This window comes from Nilaparvata lugens, chromosome 11, assembly GCF_014356525.2.
Source record: "Nilaparvata lugens isolate BPH chromosome 11, ASM1435652v1, whole genome shotgun sequence".
In the NCBI taxonomy this organism is placed as follows: Eukaryota; Metazoa; Arthropoda; class Insecta; order Hemiptera; family Delphacidae; genus Nilaparvata; species Nilaparvata lugens.
This window is the reverse complement of record NC_052514.1, coordinates 19,870,976-19,886,745: the sequence shown is the minus strand read 5'-3', so window position 1 is coordinate 19,886,745 and position 15,770 is coordinate 19,870,976. Positions and strand designations below refer to the sequence as shown.

The 15,770-nt window shown below is 35.6% G+C and overlaps 1 protein-coding gene across 1 annotated transcript in view; it reads left to right on the top strand.

The window, feature by feature from the left end:
• LOC111052391 (signal recognition particle receptor subunit alpha homolog) overlaps positions 1-15,770 on the top strand; it is a 29,335-nt gene that overhangs the window by 12,594 nt on the left and 971 nt on the right. The window contains exons 6-11 of the mRNA XM_022339053.2: positions 5,115-5,269; positions 6,770-6,914; positions 8,538-8,729; positions 12,230-12,401; positions 12,936-13,063; positions 14,063-14,239. Of these exons, the coding sequence (XP_022194745.2) occupies positions 5,115-5,269; positions 6,770-6,914; positions 8,538-8,729; positions 12,230-12,401; positions 12,936-13,063; positions 14,063-14,239 (969 nt within the window). The remainder of the gene's footprint in view (positions 1-5,114; positions 5,270-6,769; positions 6,915-8,537; positions 8,730-12,229; positions 12,402-12,935; positions 13,064-14,062; positions 14,240-15,770) is intronic.

Here is a 15,770-nt window from a genome sequence, read left to right as displayed (position 1 = left end):
CCCTGATTGTCTTGGTGATTCTTATGCTATGTCAGAACGTCGACTCATCAGTTTGGAGAAACGACTGGCACGTGATCCAAACATGCGTTTAGTGTATCACGATGTCCTCTTGGATTATCTCAAACAAGGACACATGGAATTGATAAAAAATCAGAGTGATAAAAGTGGTTATTTTATACCTCATCATGCTGTAATCAAAACTCAGAGTCAATCAACGCCTTTGCGTATTGTCTTTGACGCAGGCGCGAAAACTACTACTGGAGTATCATTGAATGATATACTTCATATCGGCCCCAAGTTGCAAACGGATATTTTCGTTCTGTTAGTCAATTTTCGGTTATTTTCTATCGCTGTAACTGCTGATATAAAGCAGATGTATAGACAGATTCTTGTCGATGAATCGTGTCGCAAATTTCAGCGTTTGTTATGGAGATTTTCGTCCAATGATCCCATACAAATTTTTGAATTAAAAACTGTCGTATTTGGTCTGAGTGAGTCACCGTTTCTAGCTCTCAGAACTGTCCATCAACTTGTTCAAGAAGAAGGTGAAAATTTCCCTGATGCTAAAGCTCGTATTCCGAGTGACATGTTTATGGATGATTTGGTGACAAGTGTGTCTTCTTTAGGTGAAGCAAATCGTCTTTGTAGTCAGGCTAAAGAATTGTTCGAGAGAGGCGGATTCGAACTTACTAAATGGAGTTCCAATTCACCTGAATTGATGAATGATTTCTCGGAAGATGAAAAATCGGCCTTGTCTAAAGATTTCGAGATGGGAAATTTGTTGGCTGTCCTAGGTTTGAAATGGCAACCTGGTAGTGATTCGTTTTGTTTTTCAGTGAATCCTAATCAGTCTGTTCCTACCAAACGTCACATTTTATCGGTAGTAGCACGCATTTTCGATCCTTTGGGACTCTTGTCACCCCTAACTTTGTTTCTTAAATGTTTAATTAAACAATTATGGAATGCTGGTCTTGATTGGGACGATTCAGTACCTCCCCCTATTGCGCTTCAATGGGAGACATGTCAGAAGGAGTTCCCTTTATTGTCCAATCTCTTCATACCACGTCATTTAGGAGTGATGAATGATTCGAAAATTACTGTCATTGGTTTCTGTGATGCATCGACTTTAGGTTATGGTGGTGTGATCTACATAAAATCTCAAATGGATATGCAACCTGCAACTATCACATTGTTGTGCGCTAAATCAAAAGTCGCGCCATCTAAGACTTTATCCATACCTAGGCTTGAATTATGCGCGGCGCTCTTGCTCGCTGAATTAATACAGGTTGTTGTCTCTGTTTTGAGCCTTCGTTGTCACGTGACTCGCGTTGTTGCATTATCGGATTCTACTGTTGTCTTACATTGGATCAGGGGCTGTCCATCTAGATGGCAATCTTTCGTCGCTAATCGAGTTACGAAAATTCAAGACTGTCCTATCAACGACTGGTTACACGTGGCAGGAAATTCAAACCCAGCTGATCCCATTTCGAGAGGTTTATCCCCTTCTGAAATAATTAATCATGATTTGTGGTGGTCTGGCCCCTCTTGGCTAATGTTAGAAGAGAGTGATTGGCCCGTCAAGGTCGATCTGGAACCTATAGAGTGTCTACCTGAGGTCAAGGTTCACTCAATTGTCACTGTAGTACAGTCGGAAAATTCATCTATTAATTCGATTCATCTTTTAATTGCTCGTTGTTCCAACTACCAACGTCTATTGCGTATCATGGTGTTAATATTGAAAGTACTTCGTCTATTGCCTAAACCTCATGAATTAGATTTCGATTTGGCGGAAAAACATTTGTGTAAAGTCGTACAAAAAATTCATTTTTCGAAAGAATTACTGGAATTGAAAGCTGGGAAAGAATGTACTTCTCATCTTCAACAACTGTCACCCTTTCTTGATCATGATATTATTCGTGTGGGTGGACGTTTACAAAATTCTGAGTTGAATTATGACAGCTGTCATCCGATTATATTACCGAAAAATGATCCATTGGTCACGCTTTTGATTGATTATTTTCATGAAAAGCACTGTCACGCTGGACCTCATTTATTGGCGTCTATTTTGAGACAAAAATATTGGATTTTATCAGCCCGTGTCCTTATAAGGAGTCATGTACGAAAATGTAACAAGTGTTTTCACTATCGTCCCACTCTTACACCGCCGAAAATGGGCAATCTGCCAGCCTGTAGAACTCTGTCGTCTAAACCATTCGTCCAATGTGGAGTTGATTATGGTGGACCCATTCGAATCACCATGGCCAGGCGTCGGAATCCTTTCATATTTAAATCGTACATTTGTCTTTTTGTCTGTATGGCAACTAAAGCCGTTCACATTGAATTAGTTTCGGACTTATCGACCCAAATGTTCTTATCAGCTTTTCGCCGTTTCCTTGCTCGACGAGGTCCTTGTAAGGTCATGTATTCCGATAATGGTACCAACTTCGTCGGCGCCTATGATGAGCTAATAAAATTGTCACGGATGCTGAACTCCAAGGAATATCAAAACCTGCTCCAGAATGAACTTGCTGATCATAGCATTGAGTGGAATTTCATCCCGCCAGGTTCACCTCACTTCGGCGGTCTTTGGGAGGCGAATATAAAATCAGTAAAGTCACATCTGTTTCGAGTTATTGGTAACCAGTTGTTGACTTACGAAGAATTGAACACTGTCTTAGTTCAAATTGAGGCTGTACTTAACTCACGCCCGTTATGTCAAATGAGCGCGGATCCGAGTGAACCCCTCGCCCTCACACCGGCTCATTTTCTCACTTTGACACCTCTTAAGTACCTTCCTATGTTAAATGTGGAAGATCGTCCAATGAATCGATTGGATCGGTTTGAATTAGTCAATCAAATGGTTCAGTCTTTCTGGAGTCGTTGGCGCAAAGAATACTTACATGAATTACAAACCCGTGTGAAATGGTGTAAGGATTCCACCCCTCTCACGGTTGGTACAATCGTCCTAGTGGATCAACCAAATGTCGCACCGTTGAAATGGCCTCTGGGGGTGATTGAGGAAGTATTTCCCGGTGCTGACGGTGTCGTTCGAGTGGCTATGGTGCGGTGCGCCAATGGTCGCTTCAAAAGGCCGGCTACAAAGTTGTATCCGTTGCCTACTCAATAATTTTCCTTTTGCATTTTTTGTTTTATTCTCGTTTTGTTTTATTTTTATTTCTTTCGTCGTTTATTCATTGTTTTTTTTGTTTCTTTGTTCTCTAGCCTTGTCTGAAAATAGCTTTTCAGCCGGGGGGGGATGTTGGAGCCAGCTCTAGTTTTCATTTTTCGTTTTTGAATTGGACGCGCGCTCCTCGTTCAGTTCGTATTTCTTTCACTTGAGTGCGTCGCGCTCACTAGCCGGTTAGGCTGTTTCTTTCAGCTCAGTCTCGCTTCGTAATAGCTTGCCTCGAGTTGGAATTGATAATTATTATTCGTCGATCATTTCCAGAAGAAAATCGTTCTTCAAATTATTATTTTTTCGTTAATGTTATATCGTACACCATAAACCTACGTTTGGAAGAGTGTTTGCCAAACTCCCTTTAGTTGAAAGTTTTAAACTATTATTTTTCGATTGGAAAGTTCACCGATCTATAGTCTTTAAAGACATTGTAAATATCTCGTCAGAAATATATGTGCAACGTTATATGATGGAAGCCGAATTTACCAACAGTAGATGACAATTAAGCTTGCCTTTTCACCATCCTTGATTCATCTCCTACCTCGGGGACACCTGAATACCTTACCTGGGAGTTGTAAGCTCAATAATATAAATATTACATTAGGTACTCTGCAGATTTTCGGTGAGTTGTTCTTTTATATATTCATTGCATGTACTTGTTTCTGTAGAGATATCACTTGTTTCTTTTCTATTCAATACAGTCCACTTTACATCAAAATTATTGATTACCAATTTAAAATCAATATAAATTTCTTAAAGTTGAACCTTAGAGTTTACAATATATGTTGAATACTTTATACATATAGCCTAATCTACTTGACACCCTAGTTTTTATAAACATGTACTCGTTTCATATCTATGGTTTTATGTGATCACCATTCAAATAATTGATCATCAAATAATTGCTTCAATAATATTCATATGCTAACCAAGTGGTAAAATTGTAGCATATGCTAACCATGTGGTAACGTTGTAAACTACATATCTATATTTACTTCTCTCCTAACTATATATCTATATTGCTATACACAATCTTCATTTACCTGCCATCAACTTATGCTATAGATATATACAAGGGTTAACACAAAACACAGTGGGCCATGTGGTTTCTATTGTAAACGTGTCTGTGACTGATGTTAGGAATACTGTTAGCAAGTTTCTATGAAAGAATGATTTTGTTTCAAACTATTTTGAAAAGAATAATGACCCTTTCATCTGGCTAGGTAGGCTATTCAAATGCATTCTCAATAGTTTCGAGAAACGGTTCTTTTTATTATTCTAGCTCTTCGAGCGTTTATATTCTTACAATACAATATGTTCAGAGCACGTGTTACTACAAATAATATATATCTACAATTTTAGGAGAGCACATGGTCGCCATTTGTGGCTCAATCTACTACAGTTTCCAACTTATTAGGGAGTTCCCATACATATGACTCACTCTGTATGTAAAAGCGAAATGACACTGATTCATTATCAATACAAATCACATAAAAATAAATTATCCTACAATAAAAGTTAATTAAACAGGAAAAATTTTAGTGATAAATGAAAACACATGTCATACATGTCTATGAAACACGTAGAACATTTTTATTGATGCCATTTTTTTTTGTTTTAAATATACCTTTAAAATCATTTGCTACAAAATGGGTGTTTACACTTAATATATTCTAGTTACAACCCCTAAGCCACCCCCTTATGAGGGGTTGAAATCCAGTTGTACGTCAAAAGGTAGAATATTCGACCAATAACTTATCCTGAAAGTTACAGTATGATATCTACAATAGTCTCCAACTTATTGAGGGGTTCCCATACAGATATAACTCATATTATAGATATAACTCTTCCCGTTTAGTCTTACCTCTTTAAAGAACTTAAGAAAACTGTAATCCATATCAATTCTATAATCGGATTTTGTATTTGTTTAATACAGATGGTAGGGCAAATGGTGGGAGGCATAAGAGACTTGGAAGTGGAGAGTGAAGAGGATGACGATGATGACGATGATGATGACGACGAGCAACAAGTACAACAAAACACAAACAAGAAACAATCCTCAAAGTCATCGGGAATGTTTTCTATGTTCAGGTATCTATTTATTTTTATGGAATTAATAAAATACAATAGGAGACAGAGAAACTGAGTCCAGAACTTCCTAATTTTGATAAATTTCCCAAATTAATGTTATTATGTAGTTTTAATAGTTTGCAAAGATTCCACAAATGTGTTGAATTGTGGAGTAGATTCAAGATTCATTCTATTGGCCATCAAGCTACAAAAGCAACAGGCAAGTCATAAATAATTATAATATTGTCAATATGAAAGATACGATTAAGATAAGAACACATAAAAATCGCAAACAACTAATAATTTCTAAATTCAAATTTAGTTATTCATATGGCTTTTATTAGCAGAGAGATCCTTTTGGATGTTCTGCCTCGCCGTATTACCCAATGTCATTTCTATCAACACTCAAGTTTATAGGTTATATATTGGGTTCTTCATGTTTTCTCACTAAAAAGTTGCACTTTCACTTCCTGAGTTTCTATTTTATAAAGTTTAAAATCAAGAAAACTTATTTTTGAACACAATTTACATTTAAAAAGCAAACAAATATAAAATTTTGATGATTATATTGAATCTGAAAATTTCACATTACAAATTTTTCCATGGCAACCAACAACTACTCTATGGTATTTCTTCAAATGAGTCTATGTTATGAATATTGATATCATTGTAAAACAATACCTATGTAAACTTATGGTGGTTTCTATTAATGATTGTAGCAATCTACGGTTGAATAATTGATCCGTTTAATCTATCAACTATATTCTGAATAAAGTAAGCTGGGACTTGAGTTTCCATTATACCTAATATCGGCGTTGTCAGATTGTATGAAACTGAGACCTTGACTCCTAGCGTTAGCCAGGATTTATTCAGAGGCTCATTAGTATTTGAATAAAAGTAGAAAGATTAAGATTGAGAATTGAGGAAGGAGATTTAGATGAAAAGTTAATTGAATGATAATAAAGAAAATATTGAATTAGAGAACAAAGAATTTGGAAGAAATTTCATCTGATCTTCTATTTGTATTACAGTGATGCTATTCAAACAGGGTCCAACTCATTTAAACTTTCAGAATTAAAGACTTTTAGGTGTTCTACTACAGATACATACTATGAGAGATTACATTTTAGGTTAGGGCTACTCTTAATTATCAAGAAATAAAAATAAAAAATCTAAGTACCAGTTTTAAAAATTTTACCCACAACATATTTATTCATTTTATTCACTCACTTGAAAATGATTTTAATTTTGAAACATGTTGTAAACGTTTTTCAAAAAGGGTAACCTACTTTGTTTTTATTTATATTTATTGATATGGAAGAGTAGTTTGTTTTGGTTGTTGAGTTTTAATAAACACTTCATGAATGTAATAGAATATCAATAAATTCTAAACTTTTTAAATTAGACTTGTAGATGTCCTACTAGACATACCGTACATAGTATGAGAAAATAGTTTTGATTGTTGAACCCCAATTGGAATAGAGTATAATTTTGTTAAGAATTTATTCATCCTTTCAACAGGGGCTTGGTTGGACAAAAAAGCTTGTCAAGAGAAAGTATGCAGCCGGCTCTGGATAAATTGAGGGACCATCTCATATCGAAAAATGTGGCATCCGACATCGCTTATAAACTGTGTGATTCAGTTGCATCGAAATTGGAGGGCAAGGTATCTATTAGACTCATCGAAATATTACTCTGTTTGGTTATGAAACACAATTTATGTCAATTTTATATTTTATTTTGTATATACATGAAATAAAATATATATTTATGTTTTTCACATCAAGAGTTAATTATTATTATAATTTAACATAAACTTCGGCTGACGGCAGAGTTCGAAGCCTTACGAACTGTTTATTCTTTAAATTTGCTTCTTATTAGATTGAGGAGTAGTCTAAATTTGTTTTGTATGTTTCCTAAACACTATAAACTATTAATAATTTTTCAAACAATCGCTTATCATCCACAAATTATGAAATGATTTGTTTCATGCAATCACAAATATATAACCGTGGTCAAGTAGACATTACTGTCGAAACATCGCCTCGTCATCAAATAAAAAGGTCAAAGTCATTCTATAATTATGATCGGGAGACAATTACAGGTTTAGCACAAAACTATTCTCTCAATTTTTTATAAATAATTAGTCCAGGCAAATGGTCGTTTTTCGGGAAACAGCCCCGAAAGAATTTTTCTCGGCGGTTCTATATGTATTTTGGGGCGCTGAATTCGAATCTGAAATTTACTGACACGCCAGAGGGCGGCTCCACCCCCAAAACGCCAAAAATTTCAGACTTTTTTCAATTTTCCCATTTCATCTCGTTAACCTTGAGTTTCTCAAGAAAAATTATTCACGACAAAATTGAAGAGAATAAGATTTCCAATACATTGAGTTGTCGCGCAGGATTCTACCATTTCTGGTTCCAAAGCTACGAATTTTCAAAAAAGGAGTATTTTTTAAGGGGTTTTCAAAATTATACAAACCTACCACTTCTACCCTATACAACATGGATATTTTTCTAGTATAGATAAAAAACCACACATCACGTGAAAGAACAATTCATTAAGAACAGGATTCCTTAGGAATTTTCGAATTTAGTAGTGGGGGGAGGGGGGATATACCCAAAAATATAAAATCATGTCCTACAGCCAAAATACAAATTTTTCATTATAATACCTTTTCAAGGCCTTCCTAACAAAAAATAAATATTTCGGCTGAAATCATCTCACGCGGGTTATTTTCTATGAGAATCACCCGTTAGAAACATTTAATTTCAGTATTTCCTAGTGGGGGGGGGTACGTCATAAGGATACGTCAAGGATCAAAACTTTAAACATTTACAACTTTTGACAGAATGATCAGATCTCCTCTTACTACAGCTCATTCTTCTCAGCTCGTCAAGGCGGTTCAAAATCATGTATCATAATTGAAATTTGATAAAAAAATAAAAAATCCACTTCCAAAAGTTCCAAAAAATAGGATATGTTTAATATTAATTAGACAGATAGGCCAGATAGCCGAGTTGACCAAGGCGTTGCACCCCGAATCCCATAAAATAGGAATGGACGTTTGATCATCTCATAATTCACTCTCACACTTCCCATTACCCATGTACAAGCAAAAAGCCCATGTGGGCATCATTCGCAATAAAAAATAATATTATTATCAAAGACATACTAATCAATAATATTTGATTACACCTGCGAATATTATTTTTCATACATTAATATTATCAAAAACGTTCTAATCAATATTTGATTTATAATATTCAATTATATTTGATATCAGGTGCTTGGAACATTCGAGAGCATCGCTTCGACAGTGAAAACTACGCTGACGGATTCGCTTGTGCAGATTCTGTCACCCAGGCGTCGCGTGGACATATTGCGAGACGCCATGGAGGCCAAGCGGCAAGGCAGGCCCTTCGTCATGGCCTTTTGTGGCGTCAACGGCGTCGGAAAGTCCACTAACTTGGCCAAGGTACAACCATTTTTTTAAACTGAGGTTAATTAATAGAGCTGGTGTAGTACCCACATTGAAATTGAACCAACTTCATTGTATGGGTTCGATTTCCATTTACGCTGCCACTTTATCACAAAAATATGTATCACCTTACACCTCATTACCTGTACAAACTACTAAGAACAGTTCTACCTTAAAATTAGTCTAGAAAAAGATCTTGTCTAGTTAGAATTTAGTATACTACTTCTGGCTTTGTTAATCAGAGGCTGGGGTTCGAATCCCAATGTATTTTTCTCGGGCCACTCCTATGTTTCAAATGGACACGCTAAGTCGTAGGTGCCGGCTGCATAAAAGCAGTCGTTAAGTCATGCCAGAGGCCCTGAAATTGATCAGATGCGACCTGAAAACTTTTACACCATTCCTGAGCCAGCCAGGTCACTCGGCTTTATAATGATTATTTTTAGTATACTATTGCTGTAAACCTGAAGGATATTGCTGAATCTTCAGTCAGAACAATAAAGTCGCTATAGGGAAGTTTTCAGGCAAATGATTTAAGTAGTTTCATTATTAATAATCCCAGCTGAAAATTCTTCGCAGAATGAAGGACTGCGACCGAAGAAACCAAATCAGAAATTGCATTCAAGAATCGAAGTTATTATTTATAGTTTGAATGAGAAGGTGTTGATGTTATGGAATTGGACGACTATCTACGACAATATCGCTAACACTACTACTCAGAAGTCAAGCAAAACAAGTGGAGTTGTATGTGAAATTAAAACTTAGTTTAGATTACGTACTTGGAAATCAAAACTTAACGTAAGAATAAGTTGAGTTTCAATTTTAAATACAATTCCACTTGCTCAGCTGGACTTGTTTCAGAAACTTTCTGAGTGGTAGTAAAGTAGATATTTTGGTAACTAGTGGTTCCCATTTATTAATTACAAACTCCAACCATTTCTCATTCAATGTGTATATTGATTTTGGTTCTTAAATCTTTCTTCCTTATAACATATATGGTCTCTTCGGTCACAGGTATTAGCTCTGGGGAAGAATCTAAGCTGATCTTACTCATCCTATCTCTGCTGCCTGGAGTCTACTCGCTAGCAGCTTTGTTGCTCTACCCATAATGCTATACAAAAATGACTAAGTGCTTTCATTCTATATGAATATCTCCCACAATGCCACTTCCATCACTACAAAGATTATCATATATTATGACTGATGGACAAATATTATCATTGCTATCATCTTTATTCATTTATTTATTTATTCATTTTCTTTACATACAAAGGCTCACAGAGATCCATAAAGAGCCTTATTTACACAATTAAATGGAAAAAACAATTAACTTATATACATTATGAAATATAGTAAATAAAGAAAAGAAAGCAAAAAGCATTTACACAGTTGAAATAATCAAATTAATTACATTCATATAAAACAATGTGAAAAGAAAGCAAAAAGCATTTACTCAGAATAATCAAATTAATTTCATTATTATAAAGAAAAATGTGAAAAGAGAGAAGGTAAAACAATCCTTTTCAAAGATTGTTGAGGAAAATACAATTTAAAAAAACGATTTAAAGATTACAGGAAAGAAAATAATAACTAAAAAAAAGCTAAGTAAACAGGAAAAGAAAAGTCTAAAACTAGGAGAGTTCCAGCCAGAGTTTACAAAACAATTCATCTCAAAAACGAGCGTCTTATGATAGATTTAGTTCACAATGTTTCTTATATTCATTGAATGAGTTCGAAAAAGGATCAATGTGTTCAATCAAGCTATTAAACAGTCGTAAGGTTTTATAAAGAAATGAGTTGTAATGATGGTTTGTTCTAGCAAAGGGAATCTCGAACAATATATTCCTTCTAGGTCTTGCATATGGTACACTGAAATTAATTATGCTGATAAAATATGGTAAATGGACGTTTTGATTTAAAATATTATATAACAACAATAGGGCATTTAATGATCTCCGCACCTGCAATGACCGGATATTAAATAAGGATCTCAATTCACTAGTTGGAAAATTGAATGGACAGAAGATACTGAATTTCTTGATGAAAAGGTGTCTTAGAAATCTATTTTGAATCTTCTCAATTTCGTAGCTATCAGTTACATTAGTAGGACCCCACACCATAGATGCATACTCAAGTTTACTGCGGACCAGTGCATTAAACAGTTTTATACTTACATCACAACTAGTAAAAGGTTTTGAATAACGAAGTATAAAACCAAGTAGCCTATTAGCACTGCTAAGAACGTGATTAAATTGGTCTTTAAAATCAAGAGTCGAGTCCATCAACACTCCAAGATCTCGAATGCTATTGACATACTCTAGATTGATGCCTGCTAATGAGTAAGCGTAAAGATCATATTTCCTCTGTCTGGTGTAAACCATAAACTTGGTTTTTGAGATATTTAATTTGAGTTTATTTCTACGACACCATAGATGGACTCTATCAAGATCCTGTTGTAACTAAGCACAATCTTCAACACTCCTTATTAATTTATACAATTTTACATCATCTGCAACACTAGGATCTTAGATCCAATAATGCAATCGGGAAGATCGTTTATTAAGAGTAAAAACAAAAGAGGCCCAAAAGTCGATCCCTGAGGGACCCCTGATGTATTTGCATAGTCAGCAGATTTGTAGCTATTGAAATGTATGTGTGAAAATCTATCAAATAGGTAGCTGCGGAAAAATTTGATCAAATCAGTTGAAAACCCATATGTAACTAACTTTTCCAATAAAACTTCAAAATTAACTGAATCGAAAGCTCTACTGAAATCGAGATAAATCACGTCTACCCGATCCTGACTATCTAATTTAGAAGAGACAAATTGAGTAAATGTTAACAGATTACTTACAGTAGACCTTCGAGGCATGAAACCATGTTGGAAAGGTGATATGACGTGTTTTATATGATTGAATACTATATTATATAAAATAGATTCAAATACTTTGTCAGGTGCATCTAATATAGAAATAGGTCGAAAATTAGATATTAAATAAGGTTTACCAGATTTATGAATATAAATTATGAATATCTTCTGTATTAGGGTGTGATCATATTGAATGCGTATATGTGCAAGTGCACGCTTGGTTATGCATGACCAAGCTTGCTGATAAGAAACAAGCTATGGAGAGAGCAATATGAACACTCACACTGAACGCTTGCTGCACTGGTTGCGTTCAGTGTGATCAGCTACATGCAAGTCACTACGTGTTTCAATAGCACTTCGCAGATTTTATTTTTCGGCTCATGCATGATTCAACGTGCACTTACACATCAAATCAAATATCAAAAATCATTTATTTGCCAATTATAAAGATAACAATAATAAATAAAACAAATATTTCATACTTATACAGAATAAAAATATCTTCCACAATACCCAATTAAAAAAAAACCACCTCCATCACTATACATATTATCATAGGACTGATGGATAATATTATTATCGCTATCTTCTTGTGTTGTTGTGTATTAGTGGCATCTACTTGTTTGTGTAGATTTGCTTCTGGCTGATCGAGAACAATCTGCGCGTGCTGATAGCCGCCTGCGACACGTTCAGGGCGGGCGCAGTCGAACAGTTGCGCACGCACACGCGCCACCTCAACGCCCTCCACCCTCCCGGTCGCCACAATGGCTCGCAGATGGTCCAGCTCTACGAAAAGGGATATGGTAAGTATGCATGCTGTCCAATCAATAGTTTGCTACAGTTTTTTCTGTCTTCATCACAGTCGATTGACTGGAGAATCGTCAAATTACTGGTTTCACCCTACATTGCTACACCTTCAGTTCTACCCTACATACCACCTTCTAGCAAATAATTTTTTGTTGCATCCAAATCATTCATTTAATTTTTAAATTACTATTATCATAGGAAAATCATGAGGTTTTTGTAACAGTCATGTAGAAGTCGTTTTGTAAAGTTCGATTTATGTGTGAATTTACAAAGCAAGCGACACAAGATCATTAGTCTAGTATTGCATTGAGGTAAATATTATTATTGAAAAAAAATCCACGTTTTAGTTTTATTAGAAAGGATTCTTATTATCCGCATTGTATGGATTATTCGCTGTTAATATAGAGTGAGAAACATTTCTCGTTTCTTCACACTCAAAGTTCACAGATCATTATAATATTTGTTCTTTGTACATTTTATTACTGTAGATTATTGCTAATGATATTATTATTATTATTATTATTCTACAGGTAAAGACGCAGCTGGTATTGCAATGGAGGCCATAAGTCACGCTCGAGACAATAGAATCGATGTTGTGCTGATCGATACAGCTGGCAGAATGCAGGATAAGGAACCACTCATGAGAGCTTTAGCTAAGGTCAGTGCCGTTCAAGAAGCATCAATGTTTATTTATTCATTCTTTTTATGCTAAGCAATAGTAATGTTCTCACCCAAATAATAATAACATTTCCAAGATTGTTTGAAATTACAATAATGCAAGGACAGGATCGTTTATGTAAAGAAACCCGTCTGATCGGTCAGTACAAATCCCCAGGAAATAAGAAAATAATTCGGTTGGAGACTGCACCGTGTTACTCAATATTTAAATTTATTCAGAAAGTACGTCAATTAATTGCCTCTAAGAATTAGGGCCAAGCCACATAAAGCGTTTTTCAGACATTTTCCACTGGTGGCGGACGAGTCGGCAGGACAGGAAGCTCTCTGATTGGTTGATTATCAGCTGATCTCCGATCGCCAACTCAATCATAAGTTCACTGGCTGATTATCAGCTGATTGAGTTGAATCAGAGAGCTTCCTGCCCTTTCGACTCGTCCGCCAACAGTGCAAAAATGTGGCGTGGCCCTTAGTTTTCCTGCAGTTTCAATCGTGTTGTAGCGTCCACTGCACCATAGTAACTGAAATAGTATTCCATTGTGGTTTCACTAGTCTTCTGTTCCCATACTACTGCCGAGTATAGTTTCTACCATAAGTACCACATTACTCTGCTTCGTTGCAACTGAAATAGCATCCTTTGTAAACTCATCGACCTCAATCCAGTCGATCATACTATCAACTGAAGTTTCAACAAGAAGTGTCCTATTCCTCATTGTCACTGTAATTCTAAATTGTGATCCACACCGTTAAACTTAAAACATGATTTGCCAATCTAAAAGCAGATAAATCTTTTATGAAAATGATTTCCAGTTTCTTGGATCATTCAAATGTTTCTTGGTTCTTTCTTCATTCAAATCCAGTTTGAATGATTTCCAGTTTTATGGAATTCTCTACAGTTGAAGGTTAACCAAAAGTTTTCTCGTTTTCACCATAATAATAAATTTCTTTGATCAAAAGTTATTGTGCCTTTCAATGGTTTCAGCTGGTGAAAGTGAACGAGCCGGATCTGGTGCTGTTTGTGGGCGAGGCTCTGGTGGGCAACGAGGCGGTCGATCAACTGGTCAAGTTCAACCAGGCCATGGCCGACTACTCGTCCTCGCACAATCCGCATCTTATCGATGGCATCGTGCTCACCAAGTTCGACACCATTGACGACAAGGTAACCTAACTGAAACTCTCTGTCTAAATCAATAGACGTCTCAATTGACAGTATAGAGGAGTTGGCAAGGCAGAGAATAGGCAACGCTGTTCTCCTATCTTTCTTCGCTGCCATTATAACGTGGACCTTACTACAGTCAACTCTTACTTGGAAATTGATAATGGTATAACAAACAAAACCAAATTAATATAGGCTAACACAAAAGTGATTATAAGAATAATTGAACAATTGATCATTTGACAATGACATTTGAAGGGGGTGTCTGGAATACGATTTTCGGCTTTGTAGCTCAATGAGATTATAGTGTGGTCCACGTTATAATTGCAGTGGATAAAGATAGGAGAATAACGATGCCGATTCTCTGCATTAATTAATTATATGTCTACACTGTCAAAAATATAATTGGCATCGTTGTGGACCTAGAAAAGGATAGTACCACCGGCTTTGTCGAATGATAGACAAGGATAGCAAAACCAAAGTCGATCAAATACTGTCATTATAACGTAGACCTCACTATAGTTAGGAGGTGGAAATAGCAAAAGTGCGCATCTTTATCCCCTCTGTTGAAGGTGTAGAACCGCTTAGTTAACACTTGGAAGGAAAACTTGAAATAATGAAATAATACATCAAATCAAAGAGAGTTCAAAGCTCTACAAACCTACAATATCCATTGATTTATGCAATGCATTCTTAGTGGGTTATTGCCTAAGCCCTGAAAGAGCAAAAATTAGATAAAAACCTGTTATTTCAACAATTATTTTACACATTCAAAAGTGAATATCTCGAAAACTTTTGGAAATAACACTAAACAAAAATTGTAGAAAATTCATCAAGCTTCATTTTTGAACTGTTAGTTATGTTGTTGTTAGTTGAACGCATTGTTTCCAAGATGGAAGCATGGAAGCAAAAATCTAAAAATGCAACTTTTAAACCTCCCTTAAACTATCACTTGAGCACATGGGGTAGGGATAAGGAGATTTGCTATGTTATCCAGCTGCTGCAACAGTGGTAGGGAAATGCGTAAAAGTATGCACTTATTCATGCAATTTAAGATAATTTAATGTTCTATAAGCTCATTATTAGCATAGTTTTTCTTGTCGATTTTTAAAAAGTGATTAGAGCAGAAATAGCAAAACATCTGAGGCAAACGTTTTTTTTTCCAAAAATGCCACACCTTCAAGAGCGGATATCTCGAAAACCATGGAAGATATAGAAAATTTTGATAAATATTGAGATGAATATTGTAGGAAATTATGTAAGCTTCAATTTTGTATATAGAAGTAATGTTCGTAAAATTCATAGTTTTGGAGTTATATGCGAGAAACCAAAAAATGGTAGCTTTGAACCACCCCCACCCCCTTAGCACAGGAGAAAGGGTTGAGGTCTTTTGATATGTTTACCTCATCACTACCCTATACAGAACTGCGGGGTCAAAAATCGTCTTCCAAACTTCTCCCTCTATACCCTTTTTTGAGCCTGGACTGCAAGTATTTCTCTATTTATATTCTATGAGTGGATATGAAGTGATTTT